Here is a 22,055-nt window from a genome sequence, read left to right as displayed (position 1 = left end):
TATTGAGAGGCTGACTTCTGGAGGAAAGAACAGATGAGGCTGACTATGGGTGGTGGATCATGGGGAGACAAATGTGTTCAGTTGGCAGCAATGGTTTCCTGAATCCAGTCCAGGTAGTTGCACACCTTGGTGTAGACACCAGGTTTGCCGTTCAGAGCACAGCCAGTGCCCCAGGAGACCACACCCTGGAGCTCTCCATTGCAGACCACAGGGCCACCACAGTCACCCTGGCAAAAGGGAAAGGAAAATCAGCACTTGTGTGTATGTCTAGCAGGAACATGGGCTCTAACATATTCCTCCATTATGCTGGAGCCATTTTAAAAGGTCACTGGTTCTCCATGGAGCACTTGCTCTACTTCTGGAAATTCTAACCTGCATCTCCTTCCTATAACTATTTTTGCTCCCCCTTTCTCACAGCCCCTCCTCTTTGCTTAGGATGTCAAGAATCCCAAGAGAAGGCGAGCACTGGAGAGATATATGCTGCTGCACCAGCTCTGCAGTTTTCACACGGGTTAAAGCTCATAGTACAGCTCCGCAGAAGATTGCAAGGGTGCCAGGTTTGCAACCCACCTTATACTGGTCATTTACTTATAACCTAAATCACTAACAACTCAAAGAGGAATTTACATTTAAAGAATTTGTGATTCATTCCAAAGCAGTTCCTCATGTACCACAATCTGTGCTAGGCACACTAGGTTTCCATGTGTTTCAGAACAGAAAACTATGGGGGAAGACTGAGATAGTTGAAGGATTACAAAGAAACTCACATCACAAGAGTCCTTTCCACCCTCCAGGAAGCCCAGGCAGAATGCATTGCTACTGATGCGGCCGGGATAGGCATTGTGGCAGGCAGTGTCAGACGGGACAGGAGCATCCAGGCACTTAAGGACGGCAGGGTGTATGCCTGTTCAGCACAAAAGTGAAAATGGAGAATTACATAGACTTGCTGAAAATAGGCGTACCTCTCTGTCTCTGCTCTTTTGTCATACTTTTACTCAGTCTTTCAACATGCCAGTGACTTCTGCTTTAAACACAGTTTCTTTTCCTAGAATGTTTTTCAGATAGTTCTAATCAATCACTTTTTATTTTGTTCCATCAGTACTGGCAGCAGCAAATTTTAAATCCAAAGAGATTTTCTCCAGCAGGTGCACACTTTAGGGAGCACTGAATTTCTTGTCTTTGCTTCTCAGTTTCTAGTTTTCTGCACATGACTAATCCCAAGACAGTCAAATACATTAACATCACTCTATTATTTATTTGAGGTTGGTTTTGTTCGTTTTGTGAGACATGGTCTCTCTGTAATGCCGTCAAACCTAGAGCACTCTATGTTGACAGGCTGGCCTTGAAATGATGATCTCTTGTCTCAGGCTCTCAAGTGCTGGGATTGCAGGGGTTCTCCACTATGCCTGGCTACAGTTCATGTTAATTACATCTTCCTTATGGTCTCCAAAAGGGTCTTGCTCTCTTCACTTATTCTAAGATTTCATATACTCACAACTATATAGAATCCAAGTTCTCACCCTCAGAACCTTGCCTTGATTGAGAATTTGGACTACCAGACACTCAAATTGTCACTCCGCTCTACCATTTTCATACTGATACTTGTTTTCATGGTTACACTTACCACCAAAGCTCACTATGTTGCCCCAGCCAGAAACCAGGCACTGAGTACCAGCAGTTGGGCAGGATTTTGGAAGACAGACTGTGGACACTTGAGAGTTGATGGTGGCAGGTGTCTTAAGTTTAATCAGCATGATGTCATGATTATAGACAGAAGTGAATTCAGGATGAACAATGGCCTTGTCTACATTGATGAATTGTTCACCACCCTCGATGACATCAATGTTGTGGTCCCCGAGATGTACTTGGAATTGACTCTATTAACAGATTAAATATCTTAATTATCCAACATACACTTTTTCCCTTTATGCCAGTCATCAATCTTAAGCATAAACACAGATTCCCTTTCAGGCAATGACTCTCAAATAATTGAACATTTAAGGTAGGACTGCACCACACCAAATGTGACAAATGGGAGAATCCCTAATGAAAGTGTTTCTGTTAGTACAGTCTCACACCACACCATCTTGTTGGAACAGTCAGGGTTAGGAATAAGAAGTAAGGGACACTTTGAAAACAGAGATGAAAAAGATTATGGAGATTCATCACTACCTGCCATTTCTTATCTTAGTGGGACTGTAGATTTTCATGGAAAGATGAAGGAGAATTAAATATATAATAGAATATTAAGAAAACAGTATGAGTAGTAATTATTTTTCAATTTGTCCTCTAAATGATATGCTATTCTATCTCTATATTTATTCTTAGCTATCTCTAATGAGTAGGACTATGTACTCAACAATTCAAGACTATTTATCTTCTAAGTCCTTTGTACCATTGTATGAAAATATACAGGGAGCTCTAAAGTTACCATACCAATAAAAATCCCTCAAGTCATCATTCCATTCCATTTTTTTTTTTTGCAGTAATCTGAATGCTCTATCCAGCAGGTGTAATTCTGTACTTTACCATGATTACATTGTGGAGCCAGACCCTAGTTTGACCTTAGACCACTGAAATGTGAATATTGTTCACTTACCGCTGGTAGCAGTGAGCTGCAGACACGACCCACTGGTCTGTGATGAGGGAGCCACCACAGAAGTGGGAGCCATCATTCAGGGACACCTGGTAGGGAAGGGCATTCTTGGGACAGGTGTAGCCCCCAATGATCTTGTCATCATCATCATCAATGGGGAGGGCAACTGACAAGGCGAAGGTGGGAAATACTGTTAAGCAGATGGATGTGGAACTTCCACTCATCATGTTTTTGCAGGCTAACTGTAAGAGAGAAGGCCGTGTTCTCTTGCCTCACATAATGAAAGTTTTAAAGTGTTTCAAAAATTTATTATTCTATATCTTTATCACATACTCTTTTGATATCACTCTCCATAAGAATATAAATTTTAATTTGTTCTTTAACAAGTTTGTTAATGGGTTTACTTGCCTGTCTCCTGTTGACACTCATACTAACAAAATTACAACGATCAGAGTCTCTCTGCAGAACGAGTGTTTGCCACCACACAGGGATATAAATAACTCTTTTTAAACAGAACACTGCTCAGCAGCTATGGAAATATGTAGGGAACCTTTCAGTAATTTTAATGATTTGTATCTGTGTTTGGTGATGGAGTGTTTGTCTGGCATTGTTATCTCCATAGTGTAACAGGACAATTTCAGATGCAAAATGAAAATATTCTGGGATAGTAGAAACTGAGCATTTTTACTTTTCTTCTCCCAATTTCTGCTTGTTTCTGTCCTTAAAACTTTGTTCAATCATTCCACATTAATGCATAATTTTCCTCTAGGCAATATTTCTTTTTAGCCCAATTAGCTTTCCAAAGTTACAGATATATATTTTATATTGTGATATACAGTCCTCAGATCTATGAAGATTTCCTATAGTTCCATAACATCCAATTATAATACATACATTTCCCAATATTTCAATATATTTTTCCAGTATGTTGATACAATTTTAGAGAAAATGTTTCCTCAAATATAGAACTATAGATTGAATTTACATGGCAAATTTTTGACATTTAGTATTAAATTTGAGTTGTCTAAATTTGAGAAGTATCAAAATTAGATAGGTTTTTCTCTATTTTTTTTATTACTGAATGTCATATGTCTTTGTATCAGTTAGATTGCATTAGTAACACTGTCATGAAACATAGCCCAAAGTTTTCATCTGGGAGAAATGATGCATCTGTTTGGTGAAGGCAATAAATAATCACCCATTTACTAGTCTAGAGATAGAGGGGCATTTATGGCTGCTTCAAGAGTCTGCAGAGTAGTTATAATCATTAACTCCAAATTCTTAGAGAGTTCAAGACAGGTGATTCTTTTATGTGAACTACCCTTCCTATTCTCTCCCTCTTTATGGCATTTAACTGCAAGTTCTGGACTAGTTCCTTGTGCCTTCTGCTAGAATCACTCCTAGTCAACATGATCTTTCTCAGACAAGGGTGATTTAATTATCCATAATCTTATTAACTATATACTAGACTTTCACCTCTAAGCTTCTTCAGCACAGAAACTGTATTCAATATTAATTAGGTTTTTCACAGTATGAAACACAAATGACACACACCATATACACCTGCTGATATGTTGTTCCCTGAAGACACTCACCAGCAGCTCCTAGGAAAGCCAGAAAGATAAAGGTCTTCATGGTAACTCCCGGACTGCTGGACAGGGTGATGGCTTTCCATCCACAGGCATTTATATGCACAGGTTTGTTGGTGACACCCATGGCTATAGGTGCCAAAAGTGATTTCAATAGAAAAGAAAAAAAATTCTAAATTAAGAATTTAATTCTGGGCACATGCAAGATTATTCAGCGTGAATTGTAAATATCAGCCTTATTCTACCTTTTCAGAGTTTTACGGGAAAGAAAGTAGAAAGCCCACCTGGTGGAAATTCTTCTGTATAATAGGAAAATAAATGGAAAGATTGCAGGATGGAGCCACAGGTTTCCTGATTCCCAAGCAAAAATATCAGGGGCTTGATTGATTCAACTGTAATCTTTTGCCATTGTGAACCCGGCACACTTAGTATTTAATTTACATTGGCGCTTTCACAGTTCTCTACTTGGACTTGGGGCAGTTTGACCTTACATGTCCATTATAACTTTCATTATGAGTCTCAAGTTGTGCTCTTGAGGAAGGCAAATTTGTTCTTTTTTGAAATGATATAAATAGGAAGTAGAAAATAAAATCATGATATTAAACTGCACTTATTTAATGTCTACTATATAGCAGGGCATAATCTTCCTTCCTTTATATGTATTCAATTTTAACCATTTCAGTTATAGTGACCATGTAACAAACATACTAAATGTCACATTTTGGAAATAATCCATAAGCTTTCAATAGTTTTTATTCCAGTTGTTTTATTATTTTGCTGATAGTTGTTGGTTTCTCACTTGCTTAATTTACATATCATATTTTATGATATACATATTAGAAAATATGGGTATATAGGATCTGATATCACATCTAGTGTGAGGCATGATCTGGGTGTCTTCGATGTATCTCCCATGCTAAGGTGGGACTATCATATTCTATGTTGTTTGCTTATATTAATGTGGTAACCCTTATAAAACCATATGAGGTACATAATACAATCCAAACTTTATAAATGCAAAAGCTAGGGCACTAAATGAGAAATGGCACAGAAAGAAGCAGCAGCTGCTTGTGGCAAGCCAAACTGCGTCGGCACTGTAGGGACTTTGCAGCTGCTGTCCAGAGGGCCTCTGATTTCTTTCCTGTTTCCGGTGTCAGTGGCCTATAAAGGATTTGTTGATAGAAGGAGTCTTTCTTTGGTCTTTGGAAGTCTATAGACTTTGCCTGGCTGTGTTTTACCAGGGTGCACACCAAAGGTCTTCTGTTTCTTGTATTTGGGACTTTAATAGAAGTTTGGATCTTCCTTTGCCCTACTGGAGTATAACATCTGTTATAATGAGAAACCAAATCAAAGAGAATAGGAATTATTTAGGGAGAAATTGATATTTGTTATTGCAGTTGGATTTATGTTTGATTGCTAAATGCCTTGGCTTCAAACACTTAGAAAAACAGGGACATGTAAATAAGGATAAATAGGATTTATATTTCCTTCAGTGGAAACATATGTCACTCCTAAATTGGTTTCTTGTTTGCTAAGCTAGAAGTGTAGGGTAGTATACAGGGGGCCAAAAAGTTTACATATCTAAATATCCGTAATTTTGAATATGGGTTTATGAAAAATTATATATGTCTGACTTGCTGTGTACAAATTGTGATGCAATGTTTTAACATCTGTGTTACTCTCTTTACAAGATGTCAGAAGCCTCTATTCTCTAGTTGAACGAATATAAAAAGATTGTTCTTTGCCCCTTTTATTAAAATACTACATCTAATTCAGAAACAAATTAGGGTAGGAAGAATTATTGATGAGCTAGACCTCTGATTCATGAATTTCTGTCCCTCTATTTGAACATTTTAATACATTTTGCAAAACAAATTTTCAATTGAATCACGCTTTACTTCTGTAGACAAAAAAGGTAGGATTTAAATTTATATCTCAACCGCAACCTCACTTCTTGATCATTTTTGCCTTTACCTGGCCTTTTATTATGACTTTGTTTTAATGATGTTTAGGTTAAGATATGCATTGTTTTAAATTAACTTTATTGGTACAATTTAGATATACATCATGATCACATTCATTGTAGGGAATTTGTACTGGTACATATAATATCTTTATTCCTCTATTTATCCCAATCCCCTCTCCTCTACTCAACTCCCTCTCTTTCTTATTTATGTTTGGTTGTTTTTTTTGGTGCTGGGGATCAAACTCAGGACCTTGTGCTAGCAAGGTAGGTGTGATGCTAAATCGCTGGCTTCCCTCTTCCTTATTTACAAAAGTTTGTTTTCATTTTTTTCCTTCTTTCCTCATTTTTGCTTTTCTCTTCTTTCATTTTTCCCTCCTTCTTCCCACTTCTGATTTCCTTTTGTTCAACTTATTTCTATTTCACATTAACTATTGTACATTTTGGTTCTTATTTACCTTTTCAATTTCTCCTACCTGTGAGACAATGCAATATTTACATGTGTGTCTGATTTATTTCATTTAAGAGTATAATCTCCTATTGAATCACTTTAGCTATAAATGTCTCAAATTTACTTTCTTTATGGCTGAGTAGTACTCCATTCTAAAAAAACCACACACACTTCTTGTTTATCCATTCATTGATTGATGGGTGTTTGGATTGTTTCCAAGATTTAGCTGTCATAAACTGTGTTGCCGTAAACATGAATGTGCATATATTGCTGTGGTATGATTCTTTCAGTTCTTTCGGGAAGATACCCAGAAGGGAAATGGCTGGGTCTCCAATCCTACTTTTTGGAGAATCCCCACATGTATTTCCAAAGTGGTTGCACCAGTCTGCACTCCCACTAACAATAGAGCAGCAGGGTTCCTTTTCCCTCCCCACCCTGCAAGCATTTGTTGTTGATTGATTTCTTGATAATAGCCATTATTTCTGAAGTGAGATGGAACCTCAGTGCTGTTTTAATTTGCATCTCTGGAATGATCAATGATGATAAACACTTTTTCATACATTTATTTGCTGTTAGTGCTGTTAGTACTTTTTCACTGAGAAGTGTCTATCCATTTCAGATTGGGTCTTCCAATTTGGGGGGTGTGATTTTTTTCAAATTTTTTTTTTTGGTGGGGGTACCGGGGATCGAACTCAGGTCCTTGTGCTTGCAAGGCAGGCCACCGAACTGCTGAGCTAAATCCCCGGCCCAATTCTTTGTATGTTGTAGATATTAGTCCTTTTCATTTGAGGGACTACTGGCTAAATTTTTTTCCCACTCTTTTGGTTGTTTCTTCACTGTGTTGGTGATTTCTTGTATTTTTATATCTATTTTCTACTCTGTTTTAGCTAAAAGTGAAGCCTTTGGAAATACAAACTGAAGATTAAAGACTGCATAGGAAGAGATTAAAGCAATATTCTAAAGGAAAAATGTTAAAAAACAAAGCCTTGGTCAGTGACAAACCTAAATCCTAGCTATAGAACATGCATTATTTTCTGTATCTCATTTCTGAATGGTTGGGTGCATCTGTGTATTGTAGGATTTGTCTGTATGAATGCCATGTCTGTGAATTGGCTACATGGTACTAAACTGACCTGAAAAGAAGTGAGTGATCATAAAATAAAACTGTGAATCCAAATAATAATCAAATTATGTGTGTCTTGAAACACTGGAAAAAAGATAACTACTTTTTAAGACTGTTGGTTTAATAAAAAGCAGCTGTATTCTGATCCACAAATATTTAACTTTATAGAACTCTGCTTGAAAAGTGACCTCCTCCTTTAAGACTTCAAATTTTCTACAGACAGTTGACACAGTAGTTAAGAATGGATTAATTAAGTAAATATAAACTGCATAAGCATTCATAAATGCATTTTCTTTTCTTAAAAATGTTTCTGCTGAATTGTAAAATTTTAGGTTTATGTTACACTAAATTAAGTGATATTCTTTCTGTGTTCAGCTTATTTGTAAAGAAGACAAAATACTAAACCTAGTGGCTGAGCAAAAGTTTAGGGAAATAGCTTTAGAATTAGGCTATTATATGATATAATGGGAAATAATTCTTTATATAAGAAAAAGACAATGGTTTATAAAGAAAACTATAAAATGTGAAAGCTTGTTGATGAATAAAGAAGGTACATTTTCTTATCCCGAGAATTACAGTGATAGCCAAATAAGGAAGCAAAATAGGACAGCAAAATAAGAAATAGTGTAGACAAATTGTGGAAAGTTTAACAATGATGTAGAAGTTTTATGGAGGAATGAGAGTAAAAGATGCCATGTGTGATTGAGTTGCCCAAACTTATTCATGAGATTTACTGGGGCAGAATGGATAGCAAAAGTACATTTGCATAAAAATAAACTCTGCTCATTTTGTTTAAATAACAAAATTTAACATTGATCTGGAAGTAAACTGTTAAATTTCATTTTTCACTTTTATACATCTGACCTAATAAACCCTATATCATTTCTTATGGTTTCAGAAAATAAGCACAACAATGTTTTCTTTCCTTGGTTAAAAAATTTTTCATCCTACATAACTAAAAGTTTTAAATCTTTGATACAGGTCACACCCTCTAAAACCTAATCCGCTTTAGTGTGGAACTAACTTTGGCATTTCTAGAGTGCTCTCGGTAGTAAGGGTGAACCTTTTAGAGACTGAGTACCTAAACTGCAACCAACATTCAATTATTGCAAAGTACCAGCACTGCAATTAAACCTGAAGACTGAGGTTTCAGTTTAGATCTAAAACTCCTAACCTATTTTATCTTAAATGAAAGACACAATAACATGTCTGCTGTTGGTCTGTCACCAGTGACATAAGACTTTAAAAAGAAATGTGAAGTTTCTACATATGCTTACCATGCCTGTTCTGCATCTTTTCCCACCTGGAGTCATTTTCTTCTCTTAAATGTAGTTTTGTTCTGTTTTTTGTATTTTAGTATCAGGCATCGAACTTGGGACTTTGCACTTATGAGGCAGGCTGCAGAGCCACTGAGCTAAATCCCCGGCCTTTAAATGTAGTTTTTGATAAAAATAGACTTATTTTACTAATGTACTGTTATCTTTTTTAATACTTTTGTGGTTTTAGTATTATAAAAAATGTGGGCTTTGCATCAAATCTACTGTACAAGCTATCAATTTTGCTTTCTCTATTCTGGGTTTGTATTTTCCTTGCAAGATTTGTAAATATTGCCTGTTAACATTATGCAGCTCCTGACAACATAATCTGGCCCAGCACTGTGAGATGCTAGCCGTCACTTATAGAACAGACAGAGCAAAAATTTAGAGAGAGACTCCCAGCAAACTGAGCCCGGCATTGATTCATTCTAATCATCCTTGTTGCTGAAATGTGTCTAAAAGGCTTTGGACCCGAACTCCTCATCATCTATCACAACACCTCCAGGGAGGCATCAGATCAGGCCAAAAATCAGGACAGGTCATCCCAGCAAAGAGGGGATCTCAAAACCCAAGCACAGAATGGATGACCAGTGAGGATTTCAGAAAAAAGCATGCAAACAAAAGAAGAGAATGTTGACAGAATCAAGATGGAGTCAGTCATGTCACCCTACCAGAAAGTAAAAAGAGCTGGGTGGTAGTGAAGGAAGTGCATTATTGCTGGACCACAGAAGTAAAAGTCCTTGTGCCAGGTATGTCCACATGAAGGCCAGGACACATAGTGATGAAGACTTTTACAGAAAGAAAGTCCCCACTACATAATTCATAATTGTGTTCTGCTTTATAGTTTACACTAATAGTTCTATTTGAGGCTTAAACACATGGGCCTTTTTACCTATAGGCTTCAACCATTTTTTAAAGAACCAGTTTGTGACCTTCTTTTGAACTAGCTTCCTACACAGTCAGGGAACTTGCAAATAAAATGGGTCCTAAGTAGTTTCTTTCTTCTAAGCCCATTCCATTCCTCCATGCAGTCACACTAAGCCACATCCCCAGATCTTTTAAAATAATTCTATTGTGAGATACAACCTCATTAATTCACCTAGTCTGGACAGGAACATGCATTCCTGTCACAGCCTCCTAGAGTACTGAGATTACAGGTGATTACCACCACACCATGAATTTTCTCGAGTTCTTATATATACTTCTTCCCACCATGATTGGTATTGTGTTATATTTTTCTTATCCAAAGGATAGTGCCTTCTAGACTCCAACCAACCTCTGCTCCAAGATGTCAAAAATAAGTGCATATGTAATGAACAGGTACAGATTTACCTTTATCACCATTTTTAAAATAAAAGCACACTGATTATAACAGTGCCTGTAATATATTTAAATAAGTTGAATAACTGAAAATTTTCCAAAACAATTCCCCGTGATAATCAAGGGATGACACTATCAAGTATGCCATGTGTCTTGCAGAACAAAAATTTACTTCTTGCTCAATGGCGTGCCATGTGACTGAGCTGTAGGCCCATCAGTCTAGTTCCATTTCACTCTCAGGTGAGGGATGTGAAAGTGACTGATGTAGGAGTGACTGCACCCTGACAAAGAGACACTATACAATGTCTGTTGGGGCACTCAGGATGGTAGGTTTTCAATACATTTTCTGGAAACAAATTTTTCTCTCCTTACATGTGCCAAAATAAGATAGCCTATCTTCCAGATCTATTTTATCATCTCTATGTTAAGGTTGACAGCATGGACAGCAGAGGGCAGACGCGGAAAGAACTTGATTGCATTTTCATGAATCTCACCATCCTCGAAAACCACCTAGGCTCCCATTTGTGCATTTTAAAGACCTTATGAGATGGATATTCTTGTAAAAGGATGTCTCCTAAGTGATATTTTCATGTGTATACATTTTATCTTTATCTCTGCATGCTTATCATAGGAAGATAAATTTTTAAAACCTAAATTACTTCTTTTAATGAGAAGAGAAAAACAACTTCCAACTTTCAGTTTAGCAGCCACTTACAAAATTTGATGAGTTACTTTTAAGCAAAGCAAGAGATTGAAAATGACTGGAAGATGTATTAAAAAAAAAGACTGTAGCACATCATTAAATGCAAATGAATTGTTTATTATTTTGGTGCTTTTTGTGTGTGTGTGTGGACCTGACCTAACCTTTCATCTGTTAGAAATATCACCTTGTTATCTCTTAGAAACTTCACTTGGCAATGAAGTAACTGTGGATTGACGATGGGGATGGGGTAAAGTAAGAAAAGCATAATTTAAGGTGAAAGTGGAAATCTTAAACTCAATTGATTCTTAGGAGGATCCTGATACGTTTAGTTGAGCTTGTTGCAAACCTACTTATTTAAACACAGAGAACTTATATACTAACACACATCCAAAGTCCATTTTACTAGGAAATGAGACAGGAAAAACTTGGTGAGCATAAATCCTTAAAGGTTTGAATGCAAGGCTAAGAACCTTTGGCTTCACCCTGAGCGTGTGATAAAGCGATATTAGGTCCTCATAGTTTCTGTCTACTGTCTCCCACAGCTTCCAAGTGAGTAACTTGGCCATGAGTGCATGGATGTCTTACATACCAATCATAAACTGTACGTTTATTTCCCTCATCATTCACAGATTAAAACCTTACTATTGGCTGAAATATTGTTGGGAAAAGGAATTTTTGGGAGGTAATCAGACTTTGAAATGATAGGGTAGAACCTCTAGGATAGGATCAATAAAGTTTAAGAAAAGGAGACTAGAGTTAGATTTCTTGGTTACATAGATACAGTGATATGGGGCATGAAGGAGCATCAGTCAGCCAGGATGGTGGCCCTCCAGCCTAACTAGCTGGTGCTTCCACCTTGACTGTGGCGGCCTTCAGAAGTGTAGGAAGTGAATGTAAGTCACCAAGTCCGTGGCATCTCTAACACAGTAGTGTGGGCTGAGCAAGGTAGTATCCTTGCATTCTATCACCGAGGCTGCATCTAGCCCTTTAAAATCTGCTGTAGTTACATCAATGTACATATTTCCAGAGACTACTATTGATGTTTCTGTGTCTTATTCCAGATATACACACTTATCACAGGTGAGGACTTCTGCAAACCAGGCTCTGGAAGGTGTGTAGGGCAATGAAGATGTGAAAAGTGCATATGGTGAAAACCTCAGGCGGAGGGGTGCAGAACACTCTCCCAGAAAGGCTGAAGGGGACAGATAACATATCTGGAGCCAAGACTAATATGGGTTTAGAGTAATATATCTCTTTTCTGCAAATTAATTTTCATTTATACTGGGGGCTACTGTTTTAGTTATTACCTCATTTGGGCTGGTATTTGGGTACTTGTAGTGGGGGTACACATTGTCTGCAGAGCCTTTGATGTAATAATAGTATTTCAACTGGGAAGAAGAAATTTTGAAAAACTGAAAGTTACAGTTAAATGAAAACATGGGAAATGTAGGAAATCTCTGATCTTTTAAACCTCTCTGATCTTTCTAAATCTAGATTTTTCTCTGACCTAGCATCACAGGCATTCAGAAGAGTGATGAACAAAGGGAAAAGACAGCAATCTGTCACAGAAGAAACAATGCAATGCGGATGAGGACAGCCTGGATGCAACATAGATTTATGGCTATCTGTATGCATGCTGTATGAGCAAGTGATTTTAACTGTGAATTTCAGTGTGATTATTTGTTGTAATGTTATTTGTTATGACGATATGTTGTACCACAAAAATTCTGAAAGTGAATTGTCTTTGAATCATCTGACAAAATTTATCTGACACACTGTTTAAGTGTCTGTTATTTTGTGAACAAAAGTACTATTTACAATGAGTTTATTCCTATTTATGGCCTCCATGAATTAGAATCTATAGTAGGTGATCACCAAAGTTATGATCATTAGAAAAACAGCATTTCAGATTATCTCAGTCATCTAGTTCAACTCCCTATCTACCTTTTCATTTAGCACTGATAGTCAAGAGAAAACTTATGACTAAGAAGCAAAGATCATCCTTGTTCAGACATTATGCAGAAAAAGTTATTTTATTTAGGTACAGATTTCAGGCATAGAGGATGGTAAATGTGACAACTAGAGTATGGATCATGAATGATGAAAGTATTCAGTTGGCAGCAATGGTTTCCTGAATCCAGTCCAGGTAGTTGCACACCTTGGTGTAGACACCAGGTTTGCCTTCCAGAGCACAGCCAACACCCCAGGAGACCACACCCTGGAGCTCCCCATTGCAGACCACAGGTCCACCAGAGTCACCCTGGAAAAGAAAAACCACTATTAGAGCTCATGTTGTAGTACATATTGGAGAATGGGCTTCATGTTGCTTTTCTATTATTCTTGGGTCATTTGTGAAGATGGCTGGTCCTCCAGGAAGAACCATTACTACCCCTGGATATTCAAACCCTAAACTTCTTCTTGTGTAATGATAATTCTTTCTCCTTTCTTATGATTGCTTCCTTTCTGTAGAGTGTCAAGAAGCCCCCCCAAAAGGTGAGAAGTGGAGAGATTGAATTCTACTTTATTATCTCTGTTGTTTTCACAAGTGTTGCAGCCTAGAGTATAAATCCTCAGAGTTTTCATGGGTGTATTTTTGCATACCTTCTTCTTTGTGCCCTTTCCTCTTAACCCTTACTTTGTTATATTTGTTAATATAAGACAGAGAAAATCTACTTTCAAAATTTGTAACTCATCACAACACAATTGCTAAGCGACCATAGCCATTCTTGGAGACCTGTTGAATATTTTTCATTTCTCCAAATTTTACAAAAGGACTGTGTTGGAGAATAGTGAGACTGAGGGAGGTGGCAAGGATACAAAGCTCACCTGGCAAGAGTCCTTTCCACCCTCCAGAAAGCCCAGGCAGAACATGTTGCCAGAGATGCGTTTTGGGTAGGATTCGTGACAAGAAGCATCAGAGAGGACAGGAGCTTTCAGACACTGGAGAAGGGAAGGGTATTTATCTGTTGAATGCAAGTGTGAAAATGGGAAATTACACATCACCAGTCTAAAGATGTCCCACTATAATTGCTGTAAATGCCTTAGCCACAGTAGCTCTTCTCCCTCAGAATACTCCTACACTTTCAGTTTTCCCATGACTCCTAATTTGGGAGAAGTTTTCTTTTCCTAGAAGGTTTTCCAGATCACTCTAATCAACAACTTGATCTTCCTCCAACAGTAATATCATCAGCCAATATCTTAAACCCAGAGCAGGTGTACGCTTCAGCTAGCCCCAAGCTGCTTCTCCTCCATTCCCCTTACCTTCTCATCTCTAGCTCTCTGCACATCACTAATCCCACCTCAGCTAAAGTCTCACCCATTCTAATAGTTGTTTTATGCTGCATGTGCAGCATGATCATCACAAGAGTCTGGCTCTCTTTAGTTAATGCATTTCAAAGCTGTGTATGTTCACAACTATTTCAAATTCAACTTCCACCTCTGCAAAACTTATCTTACATGAAGATTTGGGCAGACATACTCTCAAAGCACCCTTCAATCTATTGTTTTCAGATGTATATTTTTCTTGTTTATACTTACTGCCAATGATAACTGTGTTGCCCCAGCCAGATACGAGGCACTGAGTACCAGCAGATGGACAGGATTTTGGAAGAGAGACTGTGGACACTTGAGAGTTGATGGTGGCAGGTGTCTTCAGTTTAATCAGCATGATGTCATTGTCATACTTGAGTGTGTATTGCCCATCGATGATAGTATTTTGGGGTGCATATTTGGGATGGGGAATGATCTTGTCTGCAGCAATGAATTGCTCATCACCTTCAGTAACGTGAATGTCATGTTCTCCAAGATGCACCTGGATTTTCACTTGACTGTATTGAAAGATTTAAAATATCCTAAGTGTCCAACATTTGCTGCATCCCTTTACCCCATCCATCAAACATAAAAAACAAATATCATGTTTTTCAAACACTGAATCATACATGTAATTGTACATTTATCCTAGCATTGCTCACTATTCCACATGGTGCAGGTCAGAGAATTTCCTAGGTAAGTGCTTTTTTTTTTTTGTACTGGAATTGAACCGAAGAGACTTTGAGCTTGCTTGTGAGGCAGTTGTGGTGCCACTGAACTAAGTCCCTGATCTAGTGCCATTTTTTAATATATATTCAGAGTTCACCATCTCAATACAATAGTAAGTTTTAGGAACTGGAACCCAAATTCAACTTTAAAACAGCTGGATTTCAAAAGAGGATGGAGGTAGATTGATGAGCACCTGCCAATTTTCACGGAGTAGGGCTCTTCGAATGCAATGGGATAATGCAGCAGAGTCAGAAAAGCAACTAAGGTAGAAAGAACAGAATGCCTTATGCTTATAATTCATGTCCTACTGAAATATGATATATTTTATTATGTCCACAGGGTTGTCATTCCTTGTTGAGCTACAATGATTAGGACTACGTACACATCCATTTTGAAGCTATTTCTGGGGATATTTCATCAAACACTTTTTTTCTTCTAAAGCTTCTGAGTGCCATCTTCTATAAAGACTTGAAGAACTCAAAGACTACCAATCTGAGCCCTCAATTCATCATACAATTAATTCTTCAGGGGAAAAATCAGGCTTTTCAGGATTTAAATGCTTTATGAATCAATCACACTTTTGTCCTATATCCTAATTGTTCTTTGTTGAGTTGAAAGGATAAGTTGAACTTCCAACATAAGAATATGAACATAGATCACTTACGGCTTGTAGCAGTGAGCTGCGGACACCACCCACTGGTCAGTGATGAGGGAGCCACCACATCTATGGGAGCCATCGTTCAGGGACACCTGGTAGGGGAGGGAATTCTTCTGACAGTTGTAGCCCCCAATGATCTTGTCATCATCATCATCAATGGGGAGAGCAACTGACAGGTAAAATTAGGGAAACTGTTCAGAAAATAATCATGAATTTTTTGCAGACTACTAGAAAGAGATGACAAAGTTCTCTTGCCTCACAAAATCAGGAAATGGGAATTCTAAGGTTTTTTTTTTTTTACAAAAAATTTTTATTCTACAATATTAACACATACTTGTCTCACATCACTGTTAATAAGTATTTGAAATTTTAATTTATGCTTCAAGTTTATTAAATAAGTTATTTTACCTCTCTACCATCCATCATACAAATACACAGATGCTAGCAAACATACCCACAAACTTGCAATAATTAGAGGCTCTTTAGAGAATAAATGAGTGACCACAAATACCTGATGACAAAAGAATCAATAGCTCTTCTGCACAGAACCCTGGCTAACATGCACGAAAATAGAAAGCTTTGCAGTAATCTCGCTGGTGTGTGTATAAGAGGTAGGTGACAGGTATTTGTCAGGCATAGCTCTCTCCATAAAGTAACAGAAAGAATGTATTTGAAAACAATCTGAAAGCATTTACCTGAAGGAAATGAACAGTTTACTTTGAGTGTCTTCATTTCTTTCTTTGATTCTGGCCTAAAAGTGCCATCTAATTATTTTACAAAACTTTTTATGTTTCCCCTACCCAATCTTTCCCATTACTCCAGTTGTCTCTCTAATATTATCAATGTGGTTTTCACTGTGAAAGATGACCCATTTATCTATAAAGATCTCATACAACTTATGAATCTTGCAATAATTTTATATGAACTTACTTTTTTCCATTATTTTTAAAAAATTAGTAAAATATTTCTAGACATGCAGACATGTAGATTAAATTTGTAATATGGGAAGTTTGGAAAAATTAGTATGAAATTATAGTACTGTAGAATTTAGCATCATCAAAAGTGAAATTGTCATAGCTCTATTTTTATTTTAATTCCTCAATGACATATGACTTCATAAGAAATTTCACTAGGAGAGTTGTCATGATATGTAGCTCCTGATATTTATTTAGGAAGTATAAATATCTTATTTTGTGACGACACCATGGATAATTTAACCAGATTGTTAGTGTTCAATCTTATCTTGGACATTCATGGTTCCTTTAAGAGGGAGAGATTAGTTTCAATTATTAATGCCAAATGCTTGAAGATGTCAAGATAAACACATAAACACTTTTTTATGTGTACCCTCTTTTTTTTCTGTCCTTCTTCAAAGAATGTACCTTAAATTCAGAAAACCTCTGCTACTTTATGCCCTGTCCTCGGAATCACTCTTAGTCAACATTATTTTCATTCTATTATGGAGATTCAATTATCCTATAACCTTATTCCTACTACTATATTTTTGACATTTTCAGTTTAAATGGAGCTTATATTCAATATTCATTGAAATTTTCCTCAGAATGAAGCAAAAACTTACATTACAGGATAACAACTCGCTGAGAAATCCACTAAAGAGACTCACCAGCAGCACCCAGGAAGGCAAGGAAGATGAAGGTCTTCATGGTCCTTCACTGGATCTGGACTGGGATAGGATGAAGACTTTCAATCTACAGGTATTTATACATCGAGGTTTGTCATTGATGCCCTGGCCACAGGTGCCAGAAAAGTTATTTCAGTGGAAACACACAAATCTAAACTTAGAATTCAATTCCATTACACTTGGAATGTGACCCAGCCCCGAATTTAACCATCAATATATTTCACTTTCCTATAAGGTTATGGGAATGGAAGGAAGAAGTACACCTGCTAGGAACAGTTCCCCAAGGTAGGAAAATAAGTAGGAATGAGGTCACAGAACATGGCTACAGATTGCCAGATACCTGATAAGTCTTTGGATCTTGGTTGACTCTCAACTATGAGCTTTTGTGATAAAATGCTCCTGAACCTGCACCTTTGGTGTTTAATGAACATTCTTTCCCACAGTTATATACTTTGTCTTAGATTAGTTCTGATCTCATATGTCCATTTTACACATTTTCAATAGTAGTAGCAACTTATTATTTTGTTTGTTTTTGTTTTTGGTACTAGGGATCGAACTCCGGACCTTGCACTTGCGAAGCAGGTGGCAGAACCACTAAGCTAAATCCCCAGCTGAGGAACTTATTATTTTGAATCATGGAGATATTTTCATTTTTAAAATTACAATGAATTAAAAAAGGGAAAATAAAACAATGATAAAAACATTTATCTAGAGCTTACATTATGTTAGGGATTCAATAATTCTCCCTTCCTTATGATTTCATATTTTAAGGTTTGAGGTAGGCACAGTGAATCATAGACTGAAATCATTAAATGGGAAACTTCTATAAATGAATAATTGATATGTTTTGAGTAATTTTTCTTAAAGGATGTTTTTATATTTGTACTTTTTCAATATTGGTTGTTGCGAATTTCTTGTTAATTCATAAGTTAATTTTATGATAGGTATTTATGCATTGGACAATGCTCATGTGAAGAGTTTGGTACTGTGTACAGATTTAGGCATCTGTCAGGAGTTTAGAATCTATTTCTCATGCAGAAGTGGGGACAGACTGTTAAGTACTTTGCTTTTGTTAATTCTAGTAATCCTCAGGACAATCATAAGAGGTGTATGTTGTAATCTCAAATTTACAGATGTGAAAACTAAGACAGCAAAGGTATAGGGCACTTGACTAAAATTACTCAGCAGGCACAGAGAGTCAGTTTTTCAACTCTGGCTTCAGTACCCATGATCTTATCAAAGTAATACCAGAATTCTTGGCCAAGAATTATGTGGTCGAAGTTCATAGTGCTTACTGATTATAAAGCACCTTGAAAAGTGTGTCCATTCGTCTCTTCATTCAGTTTCCTGAAAATGCATTAAATATGGTACTACAATTTTTACCACTTAAGAGATGGAGGAAAGAGGCTTATAGAAGTAGAAACTGGTTTTCAGAGCTTTTGTATGATCAATACTGTGTTCATACTCAAGTAGGCTGACTTCAACTCCGAGGCCAGAGGCCCAAAAAGGGATGCAATCTGAACTGTGTCAGACTAAGCACTGACTTCAAGTTCTGGAAAATACAAGAAATGTGATAAATGGCTTCTTGAAGCAGGGTGATCAGAAGCAATAGGGAAAAACACAGCATCCAATAGGAGGGACTCTCAGTGAGAAGGAAGCACAGACTAGATATAGTAGCTAGATTTCCAGCCTCCACAATAAATCTGATGTCTCTTACCAAGAGGTAATTTCTACTGAAGCAAAGTCTTCTTCTTATTGCTTTTTTTTTCCAGTTTTGCTTCTTTCAAGAAAACAGTGTGAGTAAAATTTTTGTAAGCCTGATGAAATCCACATTTGGACCAGGCACTATGCCTATCCAAACTATAGTATTCTTGAGTATAAGCTCTGTCACATGATTATGATATCGTATTTTAACTATGTGTATATAAAATCTCTATGGATTGTTTAGACTATGAGGTTGGGTGCATCACTTATATGGTAGTTTTGTTGAAGGCATTTGTGCCTCAGAATAAAAGACTAGTTTGGTTACTGGATGAGAAAATGTGTTTTACTACAGGGATGAGAACTTATTTTTTAAAAAACATGTATAAAGGGATGGTTGAAAAGTAGGATTCTCTCAAAATCTTTAGAATCCCTATTGCCTAAATGGTATGGAAATTGCATATGAAGAGATTGAGGTGTTCTGAATAAATGAGACCTCTAATTCTCAAGTCTCTTGTATGTGTATCCTTTCAAAAGACTGATATTCTTAAATGAATTTTAAATGTAAAGCTAAAATAATACTGAGTGTAAGCATATTTTCAACAATTCTTTAAAAGTACTAGTTAGATCCCATAGAGGAGGAAAAATATTAACATTAATACTGAACTACATAAGATTTATAGGGGAAAAGAGACTTCTTTTTGTCTTACTAAAGCAAATTTCCTTAGGTTAAATTGATTTTGAGGACATGAAGTTTATTGGTTGTTAATGGGAGAACTAAAAGACAGATCATGCCATGTACCAGATTGACAGAACATTTTTAGCTTATATAATTTCTATGAGAAAAATACATGGGTACAAAAATATATATTTTAAAAAGTAGGATCCAGGGACTTAGCTCAGTGGTTCCACCACCTGCCTTGCAAGTGTAAGGTCCCACGTTCGATCTTGGGTACAAAAACAAAAAAAAAAAAAGTAGTTCAGCTTCTAAGTACAGTTGTTACTTCATTTTATATGCCTCCAAAAGGTTTTAACCTTGAAGTTGACATCTGCAAGATTTATTTGTTTCTCCTGCCACTCCTCCATTTTCTAAATTTGACTTTTTGCTTTTTGATCTCTTTCTCTGCTCATTAAAACCCTGATGATAGAAGTTCCAATTTTAGGATGAGGGGAAACTTCTGTTGGGAAAGAGATATTTAAGAAAAGAAGAGTTTTCTATAAAATGGAATATTACTCAGCCATAAAGAATGAGAAAATAGACTCATTCATAGGAAAATGGATACATATTGAAGATATACTCCTAAGTGAAATAAATAAGTCACACAAGTATAAATACCGAATAGTTTCTCTGGTATGAATAAACTGCAGTAATACAGAAGATCCTAATAAGATTACTGACATTGTGAAATGGGAAGAAAGGGGCTAAAGGTGTAGGGAAGGTGGGATGGGTAGGGGAAGGATAATAAGGGAATAGAAAAAATGTGAGATAATGAAAAGATGGAAATAAAGTGTTTGTAGATGGGGAGGAGAGGAGAGGGTGAAGGGAGGGCAGGGACAAGGGGAAAAAATGACAACCAAGACCTGTCATGTAGAGGTACAAGATCCCAACGATGAATGTAACTGTACTGTATCCCTAAAATGTACCAATAAACTCAATTAAAGCTGAAAAAATAAAAAAATAAAAAAATAAATAAATTTTTAAAAAGTAAAGCAGGAGGCAGTTAAAAGAAAAAGAAAGGAAGAGTTTTTCAGGAAAAAGATTGACATTAGGTATTTCTGTTTGATTTATATTTCATGATTATGATACCTTAATTTGCAAAGACTTGAAAATTTGAATAATTTTTACTAAGGATGACTTGGCTTTATGTTTCCTTCAAAAGGTAACATTTTACTTTCTGAAACTGATTTTCTTACATTCTAGACTAGAGGCCTTGAACAATAAAATAAAAGAAATATTTACATATGTGGTTATGTGATATAAGGTGCACCTATTTCTGACTTGCTCTATCTAAATTTTGATGCACTTAAAAGTATCTGAAAATGTTTTCACCTCTTTGTGTAGGTTGATTCTTAGGTATGTTTTGAAATTGTTGATGACAGAACTCTATCCTACCTTCTTTTTCAGTGGTTTGGAGGTATATTAAAGCATAGCATACCTACCTGCAGAACAATTGGGCATGAATTGTCAATCATCGTGGGATTGCCTACTCAGATGAGTGCATTTTTCTCTCAAATTCAATAAACTTATCAATATTGTAGAAAAAATATATTCATATAAATATATTTCCACTTTTCCTCTGTGTTACTTGCTTCTAGAAAGAGTTAAACCTCAGGTCTTCTGATTATACAACCATTCAAACCTCTGATTTCTTCCTTGTCAACTGACACTATATGGTGCAGGAAAGGCAATAAAACACTTGCACTCAAAACAGCTGATATAGGTGTTTATCTGTCTAGAGGCTGATTCCCTATCTTGTTTAGTGTAGAAACTTTATTGAAACTGGTTTTAGGTTCAGGAGAATGCACTGGAATTTTCTTTCACTGAGATACTTGTTTTCATCATTTATTAGAATTATAAAAAGTTTGAGTAGGGGCCTTGTGCGTAGAACCCTCTAGGATATTTGAAGAGCACCTTGACTGCTTACTCTGTCATCTCTGGAGGCTCCTAATTCACATTCTGATGCATAATGACCTTTACCAAATCTGTAAGGAAATGGATGCTAAGTAAGTCTTGATAAACACTTGGTCATTTTCTTATCCACTATATTTTTAATACAGCCTTCCTGTCTTGCATGGAGGATAGGAGTTCTATTGAGGAGAAGCCAAGGCAGTATCTATGAGCTTCCATTAGTTAGAAAAACAATGAACGTGGTAAAGGAATTAATAGAAGTGTTCTTTGGAGGATACCATTTGTAGGATGCTACAGCAGGCATTCTTTTGTTTCACCTTTCTCCA

General features: G+C 36.6%; 2 protein-coding genes across 2 annotated transcripts; both read right to left on the bottom strand.

Moving 5' to 3' along the window:
- Positions 1 to 77: 77 nt before the first annotated feature.
- Positions 78 to 4,231, bottom strand: LOC104850652 (cationic trypsin-3). The gene is made up of 5 exons (XM_010607704.1): positions 4,192 to 4,231; positions 2,600 to 2,762; positions 1,625 to 1,875; positions 768 to 904; positions 78 to 227 (listed from the first exon to the last, which is right to left on the bottom strand). The coding sequence occupies exons 1-5, from the start codon at positions 4,229 to 4,231 to the stop codon at positions 78 to 80; spliced, it is 741 nt and encodes a 246-aa protein (XP_010606006.1).
- An 8,940-nt stretch (positions 4,232 to 13,171) lies between these two features.
- LOC104850650 (cationic trypsin-3) lies at positions 13,172 to 17,421 on the bottom strand. The gene is made up of 5 exons (XM_010607703.1): positions 17,382 to 17,421; positions 15,764 to 15,926; positions 14,599 to 14,888; positions 13,888 to 14,024; positions 13,172 to 13,321 (listed from the first exon to the last, which is right to left on the bottom strand). The coding sequence occupies exons 1-5, from the start codon at positions 17,419 to 17,421 to the stop codon at positions 13,172 to 13,174; spliced, it is 780 nt and encodes a 259-aa protein (XP_010606005.1).
- Between the last annotated feature and the right edge of the window lie 4,634 nt (positions 17,422 to 22,055).

Source organism: Fukomys damarensis, unplaced genomic scaffold, assembly GCF_012274545.1.
Source record: "Fukomys damarensis isolate Sample0158 unplaced genomic scaffold, DMR_v1.0_HiC HiC_scaffold_16, whole genome shotgun sequence".
Taxonomy (NCBI): Eukaryota; Metazoa; Chordata; class Mammalia; order Rodentia; family Bathyergidae; genus Fukomys; species Fukomys damarensis.
Note: the sequence above shows the minus strand (reverse complement) of the source record. Positions and strands in the feature narration are given on the sequence as shown.